Source organism: Dipodascopsis tothii (genome assembly GCF_038497935.1).
Source record: "Dipodascopsis tothii strain CBS 759.85 unplaced genomic scaffold V1510scaffold_6, whole genome shotgun sequence".
In the NCBI taxonomy this organism is placed as follows: Eukaryota; Fungi; Ascomycota; class Lipomycetes; order Lipomycetales; family Lipomycetaceae; genus Neoaidaea; species Neoaidaea tothii.
This window is the reverse complement of record NW_027117990.1, coordinates 437076-453934: the sequence shown is the minus strand read 5'-3', so window position 1 is coordinate 453934 and position 16859 is coordinate 437076. Positions and strand designations below refer to the sequence as shown.

Here is a 16859-nt window from a genome sequence, read left to right as displayed (position 1 = left end):
GATGCAAAGGGGCCCTGGCGGGCTGCGGCGGGCCTAGGCCGTGCCGACGTGGCCGACCACGCGCGCGTGGTCGCGGCGGCGGGCGTCGATCTTGCTGACGTTCCAGCCCCAGCCCTTGCGGTAGCCGGTCGTGCGCATGCGCGCGCACGCCCGGGCCATCTCGGGCGACGCCAGCAGCTCGTCGTCGAGCTGGCTGGCGTCGAGCGGGTCCACCGACTGCGACGCGGCCGCGCGCGGGCCCGACCGGAACCGCGCGGCGTCGTCGCCCGACTCCGCGGCCTTGTCGTCGCCCTCGCGGAGCGTGTCGGCCGACCGCGTCCGCCGGCGGTAGAGCTCGCGGCTGCGGTGGAGAAACGCCGGGAGCCGCGAGCGGCCGCCGAAGCGCTGGCGCAGGTTGGTGAACTGCAGCAGCTCCTTGTTGTGCGCGATATACTGCGAGATGAGCGCGACCCGCTTGCTGGAGGGGGCGCCCGAGAGCTTCATGTCCTCGAGCGACTGCGTGATGGCAGTCTCGGGGTCGACGGTCATGGTGGACGGAGGTCCAAGGAAAGTGCCGGACGTTTTCATTTCCCGCAGGGGCGGGCCAGCTTTTTATTTGATGGCGCCGGGGCCGGGAAAATTTTGGCGGGACCGATTTGAGTCCACGTAGTCGCCGCCATGGCTCAGTTACACAGGGACGGCGCAGACGGCTGGAATAAGGTGCAACCTTAATGCAGAAGTGGTCTAGCGCGTGGCACAGGTGTCGCGCCGCGCGCCGGTTGTGCCGCAGTTACCGTTCGCTCGGGGCAATAGAAGCCCTGAGTCGCCACGCAGCCTGCGTGGCTCCGGGGGACTGCGCGAATACCAGACTAGTGGATTTCTAGAAGCACGCCTAAGGCTCGAATTCACGTTAGTGCAGTTTACAGCTGCCGCTAGACGCTCGCTAGAGCCCTTTGGGCCGCATCGCGCTACTTGCAGTAACCGCTCGGCTGGCATAGGCGCATACGAGGGGCGATGACTGACATTTGGCTTCTGCTGGTCTTGGGCAGTGCATTAGCGCACCTGCTGGGGTGCACTGGCGGTGTCACGCTGCCGGCCGGTGCCACGCTCCCGCGTCACGCTGCGGCCGGTGTCACACCGCCGTACGGTGCGTGAGGCGGGGCGTGGGTGTGGCGCCACCCAGCGCGTGGTGTGTCTGGGCAGGGCCTGATAGGCCTGGACGGGCGGCACGTGTGGCGAGAGCCGAGGGCTGCACGAGCCAGCGGGCAGGTCACGTGACACCACGTGATGCTGGCGACTTCCGCCCCCGCCACCCTGCTCACGCGTCGCCAACATGACCGGCGCACCTCGGAGCGAGCGGGCGGACGCTGCTGCCGGCGCAGCGCGAGCTGCGGACGGGCTCCGGCCGCCGGCCCGCCGGCTGTCGGAGCTCCCGTCGGAGGTCCTCTACCAGATCTTTCGGTTCCTGGCGCCTCACGAAGTCCTGCCGCTGCTGGCCGCGGACCGGATGCTTTCGGGCGTCGCGCGGTCCGTGTCGCTCTGGACCGAGCCCGGCGAGGTTCCCGGCACCCTCGAAGACGGCGTCATGCGGTTCACGGCACGGCGATCGCCGGTAAAGTTCCGCGCGCTCGACGTGGACGCCGCGTTTGCGCCCGCGGCCCCCGACGCGGCCCCGCCACGGCGCCCGCAGCCATCCGGCGTGCTCGCCATCGCCGCGCTCGACCGCGCGCGCTCCCTGGTTGCGGGCGCCGTCGACGACGACACCGTGCGCGTGTGGGACGTGGCGGCGTCGGCTACGCGCGCCGCCGTGCCCGTCCGCGCCGGCACACTGTCCGGCGCGCCCTCGGCCATCGTGCGCACGCACGGCTCGGACCTCTGGCTGGCTGCCGGACACGTCCTGCAGCGGTGGGACACGCAGACGCTGCAGCTGACAGCTGAGACCACGCTGGACCGTCCGATTACGGCGCTGGCGCCCGACGCGTCAGGCCACGTCCTCGTGGCCGCAGGCGGGCTGTGCGTTGTCGATCCCCGGGCCCCGGCCGGGCCTGTGCTGGCCTCCGCGCCGACGCCGGGGTACGTGCTGACAATCCTTCCGGGCAGCTTTGGCTCGGTCCACAACGCCTCGGCGGCCGGCCGGTTCCCGTCCATCATCACGCACGACATGCGCCGCATGCCGACGGTCGCCCACACGCTCTACTCGGGCGCCCACGCGCTCAGCAGCCTGCTCGATGTCTCGGGCAGCCTGCTGGCCGCCGGCGAGTACAACGGCCGCGGCACGCTCGAGTTCTACGGCCGCCCCGGCCACGCCGACGCCGGCTGGACGAACCGGTACGCCGCCTCGCGGTCGGGCATGCTTTGCCTGGCGCAGGCGCCGTGGTCGGACGCCATCGTCTACGGCGGCTCGGCGGACGGCTCGATCCGGGCGTTCGACATCGCGTCCGCGCCGGCCGGCCGCTGCTTCCGCGAGCTGGTGCCACCCGCGGACGGGCCAGCGGACCCGGTGTTTGTGCACGAGATCGTGCCGCTGACCGCGCGGCGGTCGGTGGCGCTGGTGGACTCGGGCTTGGCCGTGCTCGACATCGCCGCCAGCCCCGAGCAGCCGCCGGCGGAGGCCGAGGAGAGCCCGCAGTCGGCCGTGGACCGGCACATCGGCGAGGTCCTGCGGCGGGAGATTCTCGGGGCGGAGGTCTTCAACCTTCGCCGCTTTCTGGTGTCGCTGTAGCTGTGATAGCCCTATGTAGAGAATGGATACACGTGCGTGGAGAATGCCGATAAGCCGCACGCGGTGCGGCGCCTGACTCGGCGAGTGCCGCTGCGCCGCACGCGCGCGGCCCCTGCCCAGACATGCGCGCCGCACGCGGTGCGGCTCGTGGGCGGCGCCGTTGGGAGAAGTCCGGGCGGGTAACGTGCGCGCGAGTGCGCCGCCGCTGCGCGCATACGCCGTATCTGCCGCGCCGCGCCGCACGCCGCAAATTTTTTCGCTCCCAAAAAAAAATTTCTGGCCGGAATCCTCCTCATCTGCCAGCACCGCAGAAAATTTTTCCCCGTGCCCGAGGCTCTCTACACACCATGAAGGTCACCTGGAAGGACATCCCGACGGTGCCGAACTCGACCGAGTAAGTGGCCGGCGCGGGCAGCAGCGGGCGATCGGCGGCGGGCGGCGGGCGGCCACGGACCAGGTCCCTGGCGGCCCCCTCCAGCGCCGGCGCGACGGCCGCCAACGCCCCCAGCAGCGTGCAGAACTGACCAGCAGGTTCCTGGACGTCGTCCTGAACCGGACGCAGCGCAAGACGCCGACCGTGATCCGGGCTGGCTTCAAGATCTCGCGTATCCGCGCGTTCTACATGCGCAAGGTGCGCTACACGGCCGACGGCTTCACGGAGAAGCTCCAGGAGATCGTGGACTCGTTTCCCCGGCTGGACGACATCCACCCGTTCCACCAGGACCTGCTCAACACGCTGTACGACCGCGACCACTACAAGATCGCGCTGTCGCAGCTGTCAATGGCCAGGCACCTGATCGACCAGGTCTCGCGCGACTACGTGCGCCTGCTCAAGTTCGGCCAGTCGCTCTTCCAGTGCAAGCAGCTGAAGCGCGCCGGCATGGGCCGCATGGCCACGATCGTCAAGCGGCTCAAGGACCCGCTGCTGTACCTCGAGCAGGTGCGGCAGCACCTCGGCCGTCTGCCGTCGATCGACCCCAACACGCGCACGCTCGTGATCTGCGGCTACCCGAACGTGGGCAAGTCGTCGTTCCTGCGCAGCATCACGCGCGCGGACGTGGACGTGCAGCCGTACGCGTTCACGACCAAGTCGCTGTTCGTGGGCCACTTCGACTACAAGTACCTGCGGTTCCAGGCGATCGACACGCCCGGCATCCTCGACCACCCGCTCGAGGAGATGAACACGATCGAGATGCAGTCGATCACGGCGATCGCGCACCTGCGGTCGACGATCCTGTACTTCATGGACCTGTCGGAGCAGTGCGGGTACACGGTGGAGGCGCAGGTCCAGCTGTACCACTCGATCAAGCCGCTGTTTGCCAACAAGACGGTGCTGGTCGTGCTGACCAAGACGGACGCGCTCAGACTGGAGGACCTCGACGCGGAGCGCCAGGCGCTGGTGCAGGCGATCGCCGAGGAGGACAAGGTCGAGATGCTGCAGATGTCGTGCCACCAGGAGACCGGCGTGATGGAGGCGCGCAACGCCGCGTGCGAGAAGCTGCTGGCCGCGCGCATCGAGCAGAAGATGAAGGGCACCAAGGTCAACGGCGTGCTCAACAAGATCCACATGGCGCGGCCGATGGCGCGCGACGACGTCGAGCGCACGCCGTTCATCCCGGCCGGCGCGCTTGACCAGAAGCTGGACCCGCTCGACCCGAGCCGCCGCAAGCTCGCGCGCGACATCGAGGCCGAGAACGGCGGGCCGGGCGTGTACAACATCAACCTCAAGGAGAAGTACCTGCTCGAGAACGACGAGTGGAAGAACGACATCATGCCCGAGGTCATGGACGGCAAGAACATCTACGACTTCATGGACCCCGAGATCAGCGCCAAGCTGCAGGCGCTCGAGGACGAGGAGGAGCGGCTGGCCGCCGAGGGCTTCTACGACTCGGAGGTCGACTTCGAGGACGAGGAGGAGGCCGAGATCAACGTCAAGGCCGAGTGGATCCGCAACAAGCGCAAGCTCATCAAGAACGAGTCGCGCTCGCGCAAGGCCCTGCACAACCGCGCCATCATTCCGCGCCAGAAGCAGCGCAAGACCCTCAGCCAGATGGAGGAGCACCTGGACAACATCGGCCTCGACGCCACCGAGATCTCCGAGCGCGCGCGCGCCCGGGGCCGCTCGCGCACCCGCGACTCGGGCCACGAGGTCGTCATGCGCGAGGCCTCCACCGTCCGCGAGAGCGGCCGCGAGCCGTCGGCGTCGCGCGCGCGGTCCAAGAGCACGACCCGCGACGAGGCCGGCCTGCCGACCGCCTCGATGCGGTCCAAGGCCGAGCGCCTGACCAAGATGAACCAGCGCATCTGGTCCCGCAAGGGCCGCGCTGGCGAGGCCGACCGCCACTACACCGAGTCCAAGCCGAAGCACCTGTTCTCGGGCAAGAGAGGCATTGGCAGCAACAACCGCCGTTGATCAAAAGTTCTGTTTTTTTGCCGCTTTGCGCTTTGCGCGCTGTTTCCATGGTCTCTGGGTTCATAGAAAATCAATGCATTTGCAGAAGAAGAGTGTAGACCGCCGCGGGCGCCCGCGAGCCGGCGCGCGGCGGCGCCCGGCCAGCCGCACCGGCCAGCCGCACACTGTGCGGCTCGGCGGGGCTGGAGCCGCACGCTGTGCGGCGCACCTGAGCCGCGCGCCGTGCGGCGTCGGCTGCCCCGCGCACCGCCACCACGCCACATATCCCCGCCCGGGTAATCTCATCGTCTCTTTCACACTTGCGAATTGACGTCAAGCCCACGGACACCAACAGATAACGGACTCCAGACCGGTCGTACACAGCCTGCACCGAGCCGGATCAGCCGGAAATTGTACCACACGGCCGGCACGGCGTGACGGCTCCCGCACACGCTCTCCCGCGCTCACCATCGCACCCGGGCCGACACTAGGTAAGACCAAACGGGGCCGAGATCAGCCGGCGGCCGGGCCCCGCAGCCGCGGCGCCGGCTAGACCGCTGGCGATCGCAGAGTGTGACTGACGGTCAGATTCCAGTGTCTGCGACCCGACCGGCACAGTTATCGGCACCCCCGTCCGGCGCACGCGGAACCGCCGCGACCCCGCGACCGCAACGAAAAACGACCGCAACCGCACCATGCCCGCGGTCGCCACCAGTCCCGTCGGCAGCGTCCACACGGCCAAGGCCGCTGTCGGCACTGCCGGCGCAGCCCCTCCAGCGCCGCTCACCGGTGCCCAGGAGCACTATCTCAAGAAGGAGCTCATCAGCCTGCAGGTCGGCAGGGAGATAGAAGGCCTCGGAACGGCCGACGCCCTGCGCGAGTTCGGCGAGCCGTTTCTGCCCGCCGTCAGCACCAAGTCCGAGTCTCCCGCGACCAGCAGCTCGACGTTTCCGATCCTACGCCATGTCTTTGTCCAGCATGTGCGGACATTCCCCTTCCTCGACCAGACCGACGAGACCGAGTTCTGGCAGGGCCGCGTGCAGAAGTTCTGGGAGTCGTTCATGGCCAAGCAGATCTCGTCGACCGAGGATCGGTCCGAGGAGACTAAGCGCAAGCGGCTGGCGTTCCGGGCCCAGCGCATGATCGAGATCATGTTCTCGAACGCGATCAAGACCACGTCCGGCATCGAGGCCGGCGTCGACGTCGTCGTCGACGACGACGCGATCGAGGCCCGCGGCCAGCAGCGGTTCGTGCTCGAGAACGCCGCGGACGGGCACGCGGTCAACGGGCTCGACATCAACGTCGTTGGCGTCCGCGAGGTCTACAAGAAGAAGCGCGTCAAGAGCGGCACGCACCTCGAGTACATCGTGCGCGTGAGCCGGCCGGGCCACGACGACTGCTACGTCGCCAAGCGGTACTCGGACTTCACCGCGCTGCACCAGGCGCTCCTGCACGAGCACGCCGACAAGGGCCTGCCCAACGTGCCGATGAAGAACAAGCGCACGACGACGATCGCCAACGTGGCCGTGCTGCGCGACTACGAAGAGCCGGCGCCGCCGACGCCGCCGCCGAGCGACGACGCGGCGCCCAAGGCGCGGACGAAGAGCATGTCGTCGGCGTCGTCGGGCTCGTCCCGGCGGACCATCAAAAGCAAGCTGCACGTGCGGGCGCGGCCGGCGCTGAGCCAGCTGAGCAGCCCGGCCCCCGCCGGCGAGGCGCTGCAGCTGCCCGGCGAGCTGCAGCGGCTGTCGCTGCGCGCGTTCCTGCGGTCGCTGCTCGAGATCCCGGCCGTCGCCGAGAGCCCGGTGCTGGTCGCGTTCCTGACCGAGGGCGGCTTCGGCGCGGCCGGCCTGACCGGCGAGGAGAAGGACGACATGGACGTCCGGCACAAGCTCGACACGATCCGGTTCAACGAGCAGATGCGGTTCTTCCAGATCGCCAAGCGGCGGGCGCGCGAGCTGGACGAGTACATGGCCTCGTTCAAGAAGGACATCGTCCAGCGCGACGGGCTCACGCGGTTCTTCGGCGAGCTGCGCGAGAAGGACTCGATCCGCGAGCTGGCGCCCAAGTACCAGAAGTTCGTCGAGTGGGCGCGGATCGAGCTGGCGGCCATGATCTACCGCATGTTTGTCGGCCAGGACAACGCGTCCGAGCTGCTGGCGCAGACGAAGCGCATCCACCGGCTGCTGCCGTACACGCTGCTCAAGAACGTCATGCGGTTCTCGAACCCGGTGTCGATGATGAAGGGCGTGCTCGACATCTTCCTGGCGCAGCCGCTGGGCCAGCGGTCGCTGCTGCAGCGCATCCTGTCCGTGTCGCTCTCGGAGGACCTGCGGACGCAGGACAAGGCCATCGCGGCCGTGCGCAAGAACGTCGGCGACGACGCCGTCTGCGACCGGCTGCAGGCGTTCGTCTCGGCCTCGGCCGACGTGCACGACCAGATCGTGTGGGAGGCCGACCAGGACGGCACCGACCTGATCGTGGCCATCGTCAAGACCGAGGAGCTCGGCGCGCCGGTCCCGGTCGAGACCATCGGCCGGATCATCAACGCGTGGGTGTCGTGGAACGTGGCCGTGGACGACGTGGACGTGGCCATCGACAGCGAGATGCGCCTGTTCTCGAACCTCAAGACGCTGCTGAAGCTGATGATCCGGCGCCGCGACAAGGACCTGATCCTGTCGCTGTCCGGCGAGCGCGTCACGATCGAGCTGCTCAAGGACGTCTTCACGCTGTTCTACCAGCCGCTCGTGCGCGTGTACAAGTCGGCCAACGTGTACAACTCGGTGACGGACCTGGCCGCGTTCGTGGACGACCTGATCAAGACGGTCGAGGAGTGCGACGAGGAGGGCACCACGCTGGACGCCAACGTGCTCGTCCAGCGGTTCGTGGACCTGTGCGAGCGCCACCAGGAGGCGTTCTACCGGTTTGTGCACGAGGTGCACGTCAACGACAACGGCCTGTTCACGAACCTGATGGTGTGGATCGAGGGCATCCTGCAGTTCCTGCGCGAGGGCCCGGGCCGGGCGATCGACATGAACGCGCTGTACGCGGGCGCGGCCGGGCCCGCGCTCGCGGCCGAGGTCGACGCCGTCGTCGAGTGGAACCGCGCGCGCAAGCTCTGGAAGGAGCGGCGCACGCGCGAGAAGCTGGCCGCCGGCGGCGCCGGCGTCTCGGGCCTCGTCCGCGGCGGCAACACGACCATGCACGAGGACCTGGAGGACGCCATGGAGGAGGCCGAGTGGCAGTCCACCCTGCCCAAGCTCGGCCTCTCCGGCGGCGACTTTGGGCTGATGGACGAGGACCTCGAGGACAGCGCCGAGGCCGGCGACGACGACGACGAGTTCTCGCTCGACCCGATCGAGTACGAGCGGCGGATGCGCACGCGCAAGAGCAACCGCGAGGGCCGCAACGGCGAGCCGCCCCGGCCGGACCTCGTCGAGATCCCCAAGCTGCTGGCGCCGTTCATGGAGCAGCTCCAGGCGGCGCTGGCGGCGGGCCAGGCCGCGGCGATGTAACATAGGCACGTCATATTATCTGCATAATACAACAATCCAAAAGTTCATCAGGCGTTAGGCGCGTGCGCGCATGCAGTGTCCGGTCGGCGCGTCCGGTCGGGCCCGGCTAGGCCTTGGCGAAGCCGCTCGCGTACGAGACGGACGAGTCCGCCAGCCGCACGCTGCGGCTGCTCTGCTTGTACTGGACCCAGTAGATCTTACCGAACTGGTACTTGAGCGCGTCCTCGCCGGTCAGGCCCTGCTCGCGGACGATGGCCTGCGGCGTGGTGCCCTCGGCCGGCTGGCGGTCGGCGTCCGGCAGCTCCTGGCCGGCCGCGCGGCGGAGCTCGACCGCGGCCAGCAGCACGCCGAGCGGGTGGCGGCCGCAGATCGTGTTGCCGGTGTCGGCCAGGTACTGCGTCCACAGCGCGTGCGAGCCGTCGGTCGCGATGTCCATGCCGCGGTAGTCGAGGGCCTCGATCGAGCGGTAGATCGGCACGGCCGCGCTCACCGGCGCGCTGCTGCGGCCCAGCGCGCGCGGCGCCACAAAGTCCTCGGGGTCGTCCACGTACGCCGTGTAGCCGAACCGCTGGCCCCAGTGGCAGAAGTCGGTCGAGAACACAAACGCGTTGGCCTTGTCGGCCAGGTACGGCGCCAGCAGCTGGCCGTACTCGCGCTCGTGCGCGGCTGTCAGCGCGCCGACCATGATCGGCACCAGCGGCGGCAGCCGGTCCGGCCCGTAGTGCGCGGCCAATATCTTGCGGACAAACGGCAGGTGCATCTCGAGCGAGTGCTCGTCCTCGTCCGTCTCGCGCGACATGCGCTCGAACCGGCCGGTCGCCTCGAGCGCGTCCAGCGTGGCGCCGTCCAGCGGCAGCGGGCCCAGCGGCGTCTCGTACGCCGCGCACTTGCTGATCGCGCACCCGCGCAGGTACACGTGGTGCGACGGGCCGAGCACAAACACCCGCTTGCTGCCGTCAGCGCGGCCGCGCGGCCACTTACATGTTGGACACGTCCCAGGCCTTGTAGGCCCAGGCGCCGGTCGGGCCCGAGTAGTCGTAGCCGGCGTGGGGCGCGATGATGATCCTGGCGCCGCGGATCGGCAGCGCGCCATGCTCCACCGAAAACGCCGGGACGGCGTCCAGGAACGATGTCAGATCGGCGTCCAGCGCGGCCGGGTCGGCCTTGTACCACGATCCGGCGTGAGTCGCCCGGCGAAGCATCTTGATGGCTGGGGTGCGTGGGCGGGGGAAAATTTGCAGGCCGGGGGATCAGGCGACCCCTAGTCGTGGCCGAGACTTCAGCTCAAGCTCCAGGATTCAGGAGACGGCTGGGTGAGACTACGTCGAGCGTGCATGCGCGGCACTCACTAGGCGTTACCTGCACGAACGTGTTACTCGTGCGACGTGTGGTTTCAGGGCGCTTGATAGCTGGGGTAGGCCGGGTAAGGATTGGCGCCGGGTAACGAGGCTCCGGCCAGCTGGCGCGGCTCTCGACGGCAGCGGCGCGGGCGGTGCGGGCGGCGGCACGCTAGCCCGGCGTGGCCTCCGCCGGGATGCATTCACTGTATGCGCCTGTCCGGTACGTGTGCTGGCGGGAGCTTTTCTGTGTTGGGACTAGTCTCCGATACGCAGCCACGGCAGTGCCAGACGCGGCCTAGCTGCGCCGCTTCAGCGGGTACGCTGAGCCCGTTTTGTGCAGACCAGCCGGGCGGCAAACTACTTGGGGTCTAGGCGGGCGCCCTGTGCAGCGCGGAAGACGCGGTCGCCGTCGTAGGCAGGAACAGACGGCGTCTGCTCGGCTTAGGTAAGCTCGCTGCGCGGACAAAAAGAAAGAGTAATTTAGGAAGTATGAGCATCTGTCCGGCGCCTTCGACACTCTTCCTGGCATTAAAAGCAAAATCTTTTTTCCACCTCAGACTGTATATAACCAGCCTCCGACGGACCTGTACGACAGCCATGAAGTTCATTGCCAGGCCCATCTCTGCCGCCAGCCGACTGCGGCAGCCCTCCAGCGTTCGTCTGATCAGAGCCCTTCCGCGGTCGATTTCCATGATGGCCCCGTCCAACCGCAGCATCGCGGAGGCCGACTTTCGCAGTAAGTGAGCTCCGAGCGGGTCACGCGGCCGGCGGTGGCCGTCGCACGGCCCGGCCGGCTGGGTCAGCCGTGGCGGCCGACCGGCGGCGGCCGCCGCGGGACCGTCGGCCGCCTGCCACGCCGGGCACGGACCCGGCAGCCCGGGTCGCGCGGCTGGCCCGCCGCCGGCCGCCGCCGGCCGCGTCCCTTTTCGGCCTCCCCGCGACATGCGCTGACCTGCAGGTGACACCGGCACCACGCCGACGCCGCTCATGATGGCCGCCATGCAGCGCGCCTCGCACGGCGACGACGTCTACGGCGAGGACCCCGACACCAACGCGCTGCAGGAGCGCGTCGCCAAGATGTGCGGCAAGCCCGCCGGCCTGTTCATGGTCTCGGGTACGATGGGCAACCAGGTTTGCCTGCGCACCCACCTGCACCAGCCGCCGCACTCGATCCTGTGCGACTTCCGCGCCCACGTCTACGCGTTCGAGGCCGGCGGTCTGGCCACTCTGTCGCAGGCCATGGTCACGCCCGTGCACCCCGCCAACAAGCTGCACATGACGGTCGAGGACGTCCGCGCGAACCTCATCCTCGGCACGGACATCCACACGGCGCCGACCAAGGTCATCTCGCTCGAGAACACGCTCGGCGGCACGATCATGCCGATCGAGGAGATCGCCAAGATTTCGGAGCTCGCCAAGCGCTTCGGCATCAAGATGCACCTCGACGGCGCGCGCATCTGGAACGCGTCCGCCGAGACCGGCGTGCCGCTGTCCGAGTACGGCCAGTACTTCGACTCGATGTCGCTCTGCCTGTCCAAGGGCATCGGCGCGCCCGTCGGCACCGTCATCGTCGGCGAGACCGACTTCATCAAGAAGGCCGAGTGGTTCCGCAAGCAGGTCGGCGGCGGTATCCGCCAGGCCGGTCTGCTCGCTGCCGCGGCCGACGCCGGCCTCAACGAGGTCTTCCCGGCCCGTCTCAAGGAGACGCACGACACTACCAAGAAGCTCGCCAAGGACTTCGAGGCCATGGGTCTGACTTTCCAGCTGCCCGTGCACACCAACTTCATCTTCCTCGACCTGTTCAAGGCCAAGATCATCCCCGAGGTGCTCATCGCCGAGGGCAAGAAGCTCGGCATCAACGTCACCGGCGCCCGCATCGCCATCCACCACCAGACGTCGCCCGAGGCCATCGAGAAGCTCAAGCTCGCCGTCCAGAACTCGATCGCGATCTCGCGCGACTACCAGGGCTCGCGCAGCTCGGCCGGCACCATGCAGTACGGCATGTACGAGAAGGTCGTCGACGAGGAGTAAGCTCCCACTGTTTCATCGCCGAGGGTTCGGTATGTCATACGTCACTTGTTTTCGCACAGCTCCGGCTGGACAAAAGTTGATAGACAGTAGTTCGGGCCCGGCTGCGCTTCGCGGCCGCGGCCCTTGGTTTCGGTTTGGTTATTATATTGGTAATAATATATTGCACATCGGCAACGTCTTGCCATTGATTAACATCTACTCTGCCCATGCTCGCGACGCGAGTCGCCGGACGTAGGCCACAACACATGACTAAAACACGACGCGGCCGCCGCGCTCACGAAGAAATATAGTATTAAACATTGGCGTAAACATATAGACACATGAACATGGAACATTAGGGGTGCGAGAACAATGTCAAAGGATGATAAGCGGCACAGTCTAGATGAAACACAGAACGGACAAAATGAAAAGATGATAGGAACATGAGTCGAGGCGTGAGGGTCTAATGACGGGAATGACGGGGGAGAAAGCGGCCGCCGCGGAGCGGTCGGCCCGGGTATGCGAAGAGTTCATGACGCATGATGTGGTGTGTCGGCTTCTGGTTGGTCCAGCCCGCTCAGAAAAACAGCCAGCTCTTTTTGTTCTGGAGTTGCCGGCTGAGCTTGTCGAAGCGGTCCATCTCGCCGTAGCAGTCGCGGCCCCACTCGCAGCCGGCCATGTTGACGACAAAGTCGCGGTCGGCCTCGTGGTAGAAGAAGCGCGCGTCGCCGGGGGGCTGGTCGGCGCAGGCGCCCTCGGGGAACGAGTTGATCTTGCGCTGGGGCACGAAGGCGATGCTGGAGCGCAGCCAGGCCTGGTTGGAGTACATGTGCTCGAGCGCGTCCTGCTCCTTGTGCTCCCAGTCCATGTGGCGCTGCTCGTAGTACACGGGGTCCCACCACTGGTCGAGCAGGAAGTCGGTCCACTCGCTGCGCCGGATGAGGAACGAGCCCAGGTTGAAGCCGCCGCAGTCCTGGGACAGGATGAGGTTGATCGGCTGTGAGTAGTCGACGTGGTCGAGCTCGACCGGCAGGTTGAGCGGGTTGTACTCGGCGAGCGAGCGGTAGGTCGAGTTGTCCTTGTTGGCAAAGACGTGGTCCTCGATCTTGACGTCGGGCTCCATGATGAACGTGTGCAGGTCGAGCCACCAGAACCACTCGGCCTTGGGATACTGCTTCATGGTGGCCTTGATGACGTCGACCTTTTCCCAGGACTCGCGCCATTCCTGCGGGTCAGCGGGGCCGCGGCGCGGCGCGCGGGCAACTTACGTGGGCGTAGCGCTTCTTGATGGACATGTCCTGGATGGCCAGCTGGTAGCCGTGGCGCTCGGCGTAGGCGCGCTTGTTGGCGATGGACTTGCGCTCCACCGCCCACTCGCGCGGGCCCTTCCACTGCATGACGCCGCCGCCCTGGTTGACGGCGAGGATGATGACGACCTTGCTGGAGCCCCAGTGCATGTGCGGCACAAACGGCACGCTCGTGAAGAACGAGAGCCAGAGCAGGAAGACGCCGAAAACAGCCAGGAACTTGCGCCGCCGCAGCAGCGTCTTGCTGCGGTAGTACAGCCCCCGCACGAGGTTGCCGGCGCGGTGGCGCGCGCGCGTGTGCCAGCTTGCGGCCTGGAAGTACACCGGCTTCTCGCCGGGCGCCATGGACGAGGGCATGTTGCCGTCGAGGCTGCCCAGCACGCGCTTCTCGATGTTGGAGATGTTGTTCGTCGCAGTCACGACGGCGCCGTTGGACCCGTAGCCGTTGCCGGAGTAGCCCAGTCTCGAAATCGGGTCGTCGAGCTCGTCGGTGGGTGTGCCGGGGCCCGGGGAGAACTGGGCGGCGTAGGGGTTCGGCGACTGGATGGATTGGTCTATCAGGCGGTTCCGAGGATGCTTGTTCTCGTCGTCATTGGGCATAGCAGCTGCCGTCAGCGCCGGCGCCGTGGCCGTCGTACCTGTCTTCCGGGCGATGATGCGTTCTCTGGATCCCGTCAGCACCTGGTCGGCCATCGGCCATCGGCGATCGGGCACGCGGCGCGGACGCCCCGGACGCGGCGCGCCCGGGGCGCCGCCCGGCGCGTGCCGGCCGCCGCCGGCGGAACATACCGTTCTTAAAAACAATCCATACAAACGCACGAAACCGTATGGACTGTTGGCTATGGCTGGCCCTGTCGACCGCTCGCGATTCCGGCGCGCAAATTAGTTCTCTCCAGGAGGGTTCGGACGGGGCGTGTTCCAGGCTCGTCGTGCAGACCGTTCTAGCGATGGCCGGCGTGCTGGTCCGTAGGTGAATGGTGAAGAAAAGATGGAAAAAATGTGAAGGGGAAGTTTCCAAAATTACATGGTATTGTGTTTGTGTGTCCTATTGCTTTTGGCGGTGGTTTAGTCCCTCTTGAGAATGCGAGCTGCCTGCCCGGGCCTAGGGCGAAGCGACGTCGAGACGATTACCCGGCCATGCCGCACGCCGCGGTCACGTGGGATGCAACGTCATACGAACGGCTGTCGTGGCGGGGACGGCGCGCGTAGCCCGACTGTATTTCTCAGCACGCTAGGGGCCGGCGCGCGGAACGGGGACCGCCTAGCCCGGTCGGGGCCGTGGCGCTGCGTGGCGCGCACGGCATGCGGTGGCGCACGCGCCCGCCGCACGGCGGCGGCCGGCGCGAACGGCCGCGGCAGGGGGCTCGCGGCCGAGCGTCCCAGCCGGCTGGCACCGCGCCGAATGCAGCGTGCGGGACACGCCCTCACGGGGCAAGAGGGGCAGACGCAAGGGTAGGGGCGCCAAGCTTGGCACTCGGCGCGCCGCGCGTTACGGGCTAGGCGGGCAGGGGCGCGAACCGCGCGAGCGCCGACCGCGCGGGCGGATAGGCCGGCCCCGAGTGGGCAGCGGGCCAGCCCGTGGCCCTGCGGGCGGCTGGTGGGCCGGCCGGCCCGCGGGCCCGCTGTCACGCACGGACACGCGGACTCACGCGCCTGCAGGCGGCCGGGTGACACCGACCAAACGCCGCGCGCAGACGCCGCGGCCGCACGCCGTGCGGCTGAGCGCCAACGTCCCTGCCCCCACGGACCAGCTCGGCCGGCCGCCGGAGCAGCGCTTGCCCTCATCGGGTGGAAGCTTAGCTAGTTACATGCTAGTGTGGTGCGCGGCTGGCCACTCAACGTCCGCGGCTTACGCGATCTCGGCTCGCACCGCGGCCGGGTTCGCGCCGGCCTCGATCTTCTCGGCCAGGTCGCGCCGGTCCATGGCCAGGAACACCCGGCGCAGGGTCTCGATCAGGTTCGTGCTCTGGTTGGCCGCGAGCGAGTCGGCCGCGGTGCGGTCGACGTCGTGCAGCGCGAGCGCGTCCAGCAGGTGCTCGGCGGCCTCCTTGTAGCAGCCGATGTTGATGCACGACACGCCCAGGTTGTAGCGCGCGCGCACAAACGACGGCCGCAGGTTGAGCGCGCGGTAGTAGGCCTCGATGGCCTCCTCCGAGCGGCGCGAGTTGGCGTAGGTCGCGCCGAGCCGGTTCCACAGGAGCGGGTCCTCGGGCCGCACCGAGAGCGCGGCCTGGAAGCAGTCGATGGCCTTGTCGTACTCGTCGTTGCCGTAGAAGAGCACGCCCAGGCCGACCTGGACGTCGGCGTCCATGCTCAGGCCCTCGGGCGAGAGCTGCGCGGCCCGGATGAAGAGCTCGGTCACCCGCTGGTGGAGCTGGAACTGGGCCACGTCCGACAGGTGCGGCTCCTGCGCGCGCGCCTGGTCGACGACGGACGGGTACTTGACGGCCAGCCAGCGCTCGAGCGCGGCGTACGCCGCGTTCTCGTAGCCCTCGTTGATGTACGACACGGCCAGGTTCATCAGCGAGGCCTGGTCCGTCGGCTCGAGCTGGACGGCGCGCTCGAGCGCGCGCACGGCCGGGTCCTCCTTCTCGTTCTGGGCCTGCACGGCGCCGAGCCGGGCCCACGCCTCGGCGTGGTCCGGCCGCAGCTGGCAGGCCGCCTCGAACGCGAGCGCGGCCTCGCTCAGGTTGCCGCCGGACTCCATCAGCCGGACGCCCTCGGCGAACGGGTCGGCCGCGTCGCGGAACCGGTTCTCGGGCTCGAAGTGGTACTCGCCGGCGTCCTCGCGCGACGTGGCGTACTCCTCGAAGTCGCGGTCCCAGGGGTCCTGGCCGTCGGCGCCGCGGCCGTGGCGGTACGTCGTGTCAAAGTCCAGCAGGTCGTTGAGGTCGCTCGCCCGGCCGTCGGTTTCGAGCCGCTCGTCGTGGATCGCGCGCCAGATCTGCTCAAAGTCGCCGCCAAAGGCCTGCGACTCGGCCGCGGCCGCCAGCTCGGCGTCCTCGGCCGCCACCGCGTCGTGCGCGCTCGCGGCCTCGGCCGTCTTGAACTGCTCCTCCCACTGGGCGTCGTCGAGCTCGACCACGCGCTCTTTGCCCTTGACGCTCGTCTGCGGCCGGCCGGCGAACGCAAACGCGCCGGCCATGCTGCCAGCCATGCCGCCGCCGTACATCAGCCGGCTCTGGAAGCCCACGCGGCCGCCCAGCATCGGTTGCGCCTGCGCAATGTGGTGCTGCCCGGCGTCGGCCTGGGCGTACTCGTCCGCCCACCGGCCGTCCGCGGACGCCATCATCGGCGACGTCGCCATCGACGACGCCGACGGCGCCGCCGACGGCAGCGCCGACGACACCGGCGTCCACTCGCGCGCGTCCGGGAGCTCGCGGCGCATGGCGTCGAGCGCAAACGCATTGAACTGCGGCGCGGCGTCGCCGCCACCGGCAAAGCTCTGCATCATCTGGACGTCGCCCGTGACCAGCCGGGGGACGCTGCTGCGCACCGACGGCGCCGGGCCCGCGAAGGGCGCGCCCGTCAGCCGCTCCTGCTGCAGCGACCGGTCCGCGCCGGCGTGCTTGCTGAACTGCGCGAGCGGGTTGG

General features: G+C 68.2%; 6 protein-coding genes across 6 annotated transcripts; 4 read left to right on the top strand and 2 right to left on the bottom strand.

The window, feature by feature from the left end:
- The first annotated feature begins 1325 nt into the window (after positions 1-1325).
- On the top strand, positions 1326-2765 carry V1510DRAFT_412885 (uncharacterized protein). The gene has a single exon (XM_066933151.1). The coding sequence runs from the start codon at positions 1487-1489 to the stop codon at positions 2699-2701; it is 1215 nt and encodes a 404-aa protein (XP_066790617.1). The 5' UTR covers positions 1326-1486; the 3' UTR covers positions 2702-2765.
- A 242-nt stretch (positions 2766-3007) lies between these two features.
- Positions 3008-5204, top strand: V1510DRAFT_374804 (P-loop containing nucleoside triphosphate hydrolase protein). Its single transcript, XM_066931532.1, has 2 exons — positions 3008-3095; positions 3233-5204. Exons 1-2 carry the CDS (start codon positions 3049-3051, stop codon positions 5112-5114), a joined length of 1929 nt encoding a protein of 642 aa, XP_066790616.1. The 5' UTR covers positions 3008-3048; the 3' UTR covers positions 5115-5204.
- Positions 5205-5788: 584 nt separating this feature from the next.
- On the top strand, positions 5789-8608 carry V1510DRAFT_361350 (uncharacterized protein; the record flags this gene model as incomplete). The annotated part of the gene is made up of 3 exons (XM_066931061.1): positions 5789-6613; positions 6698-8260; positions 8339-8608. The coding sequence occupies 3 exons, from the start codon at positions 5789-5791 to the stop codon at positions 8606-8608; spliced, it is 2658 nt and encodes an 885-aa protein (XP_066790615.1).
- V1510DRAFT_412877 (MEMO1 family) lies at positions 8606-9956 on the bottom strand. The gene is made up of 2 exons (XM_066933150.1): positions 9590-9956; positions 8606-9558 (listed from the first exon to the last, which is right to left on the bottom strand). The coding sequence occupies exons 1-2, from the start codon at positions 9808-9810 to the stop codon at positions 8715-8717; spliced, it is 1065 nt and encodes a 354-aa protein (XP_066790614.1). The 5' UTR covers positions 9811-9956; the 3' UTR covers positions 8606-8714.
- Positions 9957-10641: 685 nt separating this feature from the next.
- V1510DRAFT_401746 (pyridoxal phosphate-dependent transferase) lies at positions 10642-11979 on the top strand (the record flags this gene model as incomplete). Its single annotated transcript, XM_066932049.1, has 2 exons — positions 10642-10684; positions 10907-11979. The coding sequence occupies 2 exons, from the start codon at positions 10642-10644 to the stop codon at positions 11977-11979; spliced, it is 1116 nt and encodes a 371-aa protein (XP_066790613.1).
- Positions 11980-12535: 556 nt separating this feature from the next.
- Positions 12536-16410, bottom strand: V1510DRAFT_425266 (uncharacterized protein; the record flags this gene model as incomplete). Its single annotated transcript, XM_066935128.1, has 3 exons — positions 12536-13183; positions 13227-13509; positions 15119-16410. 3 exons carry the CDS (start codon positions 16408-16410, stop codon positions 12536-12538), a joined length of 2223 nt encoding a protein of 740 aa, XP_066790612.1.
- Between the last annotated feature and the right edge of the window lie 449 nt (positions 16411-16859).

Coding starts and splice junctions, on each gene's coding strand:
- V1510DRAFT_412885 (XM_066933151.1), top strand. CDS start 1,487: ATGCTTTCGGGCGTCGCGCGGTCCGTGTCGCTCTGGACCGAGCCCGGC.
- V1510DRAFT_374804 (XM_066931532.1), top strand. CDS start 3,049: ATGAAGGTCACCTGGAAGGACATCCCGACGGTGCCGAACTCGACCGA. Junction 3,096..3,232: donor ACGGTGCCGAACTCGACCGA/GTAAGTGGCCGG, acceptor ACTGACCAGCAG/GTTCCTGGACGTCGTCCTGA.
- V1510DRAFT_412877 (XM_066933150.1), bottom strand. CDS start 9,810: ATGCTTCGCCGGGCGACTCACGCCGGATCGTGGTACAAGGCCGACCCG. Junction 9,559..9,589: donor GCCTGGGACGTGTCCAACAT/GTAAGTGGCCGC, acceptor CGCTGACGGCAG/CAAGCGGGTGTTTGTGCTCG.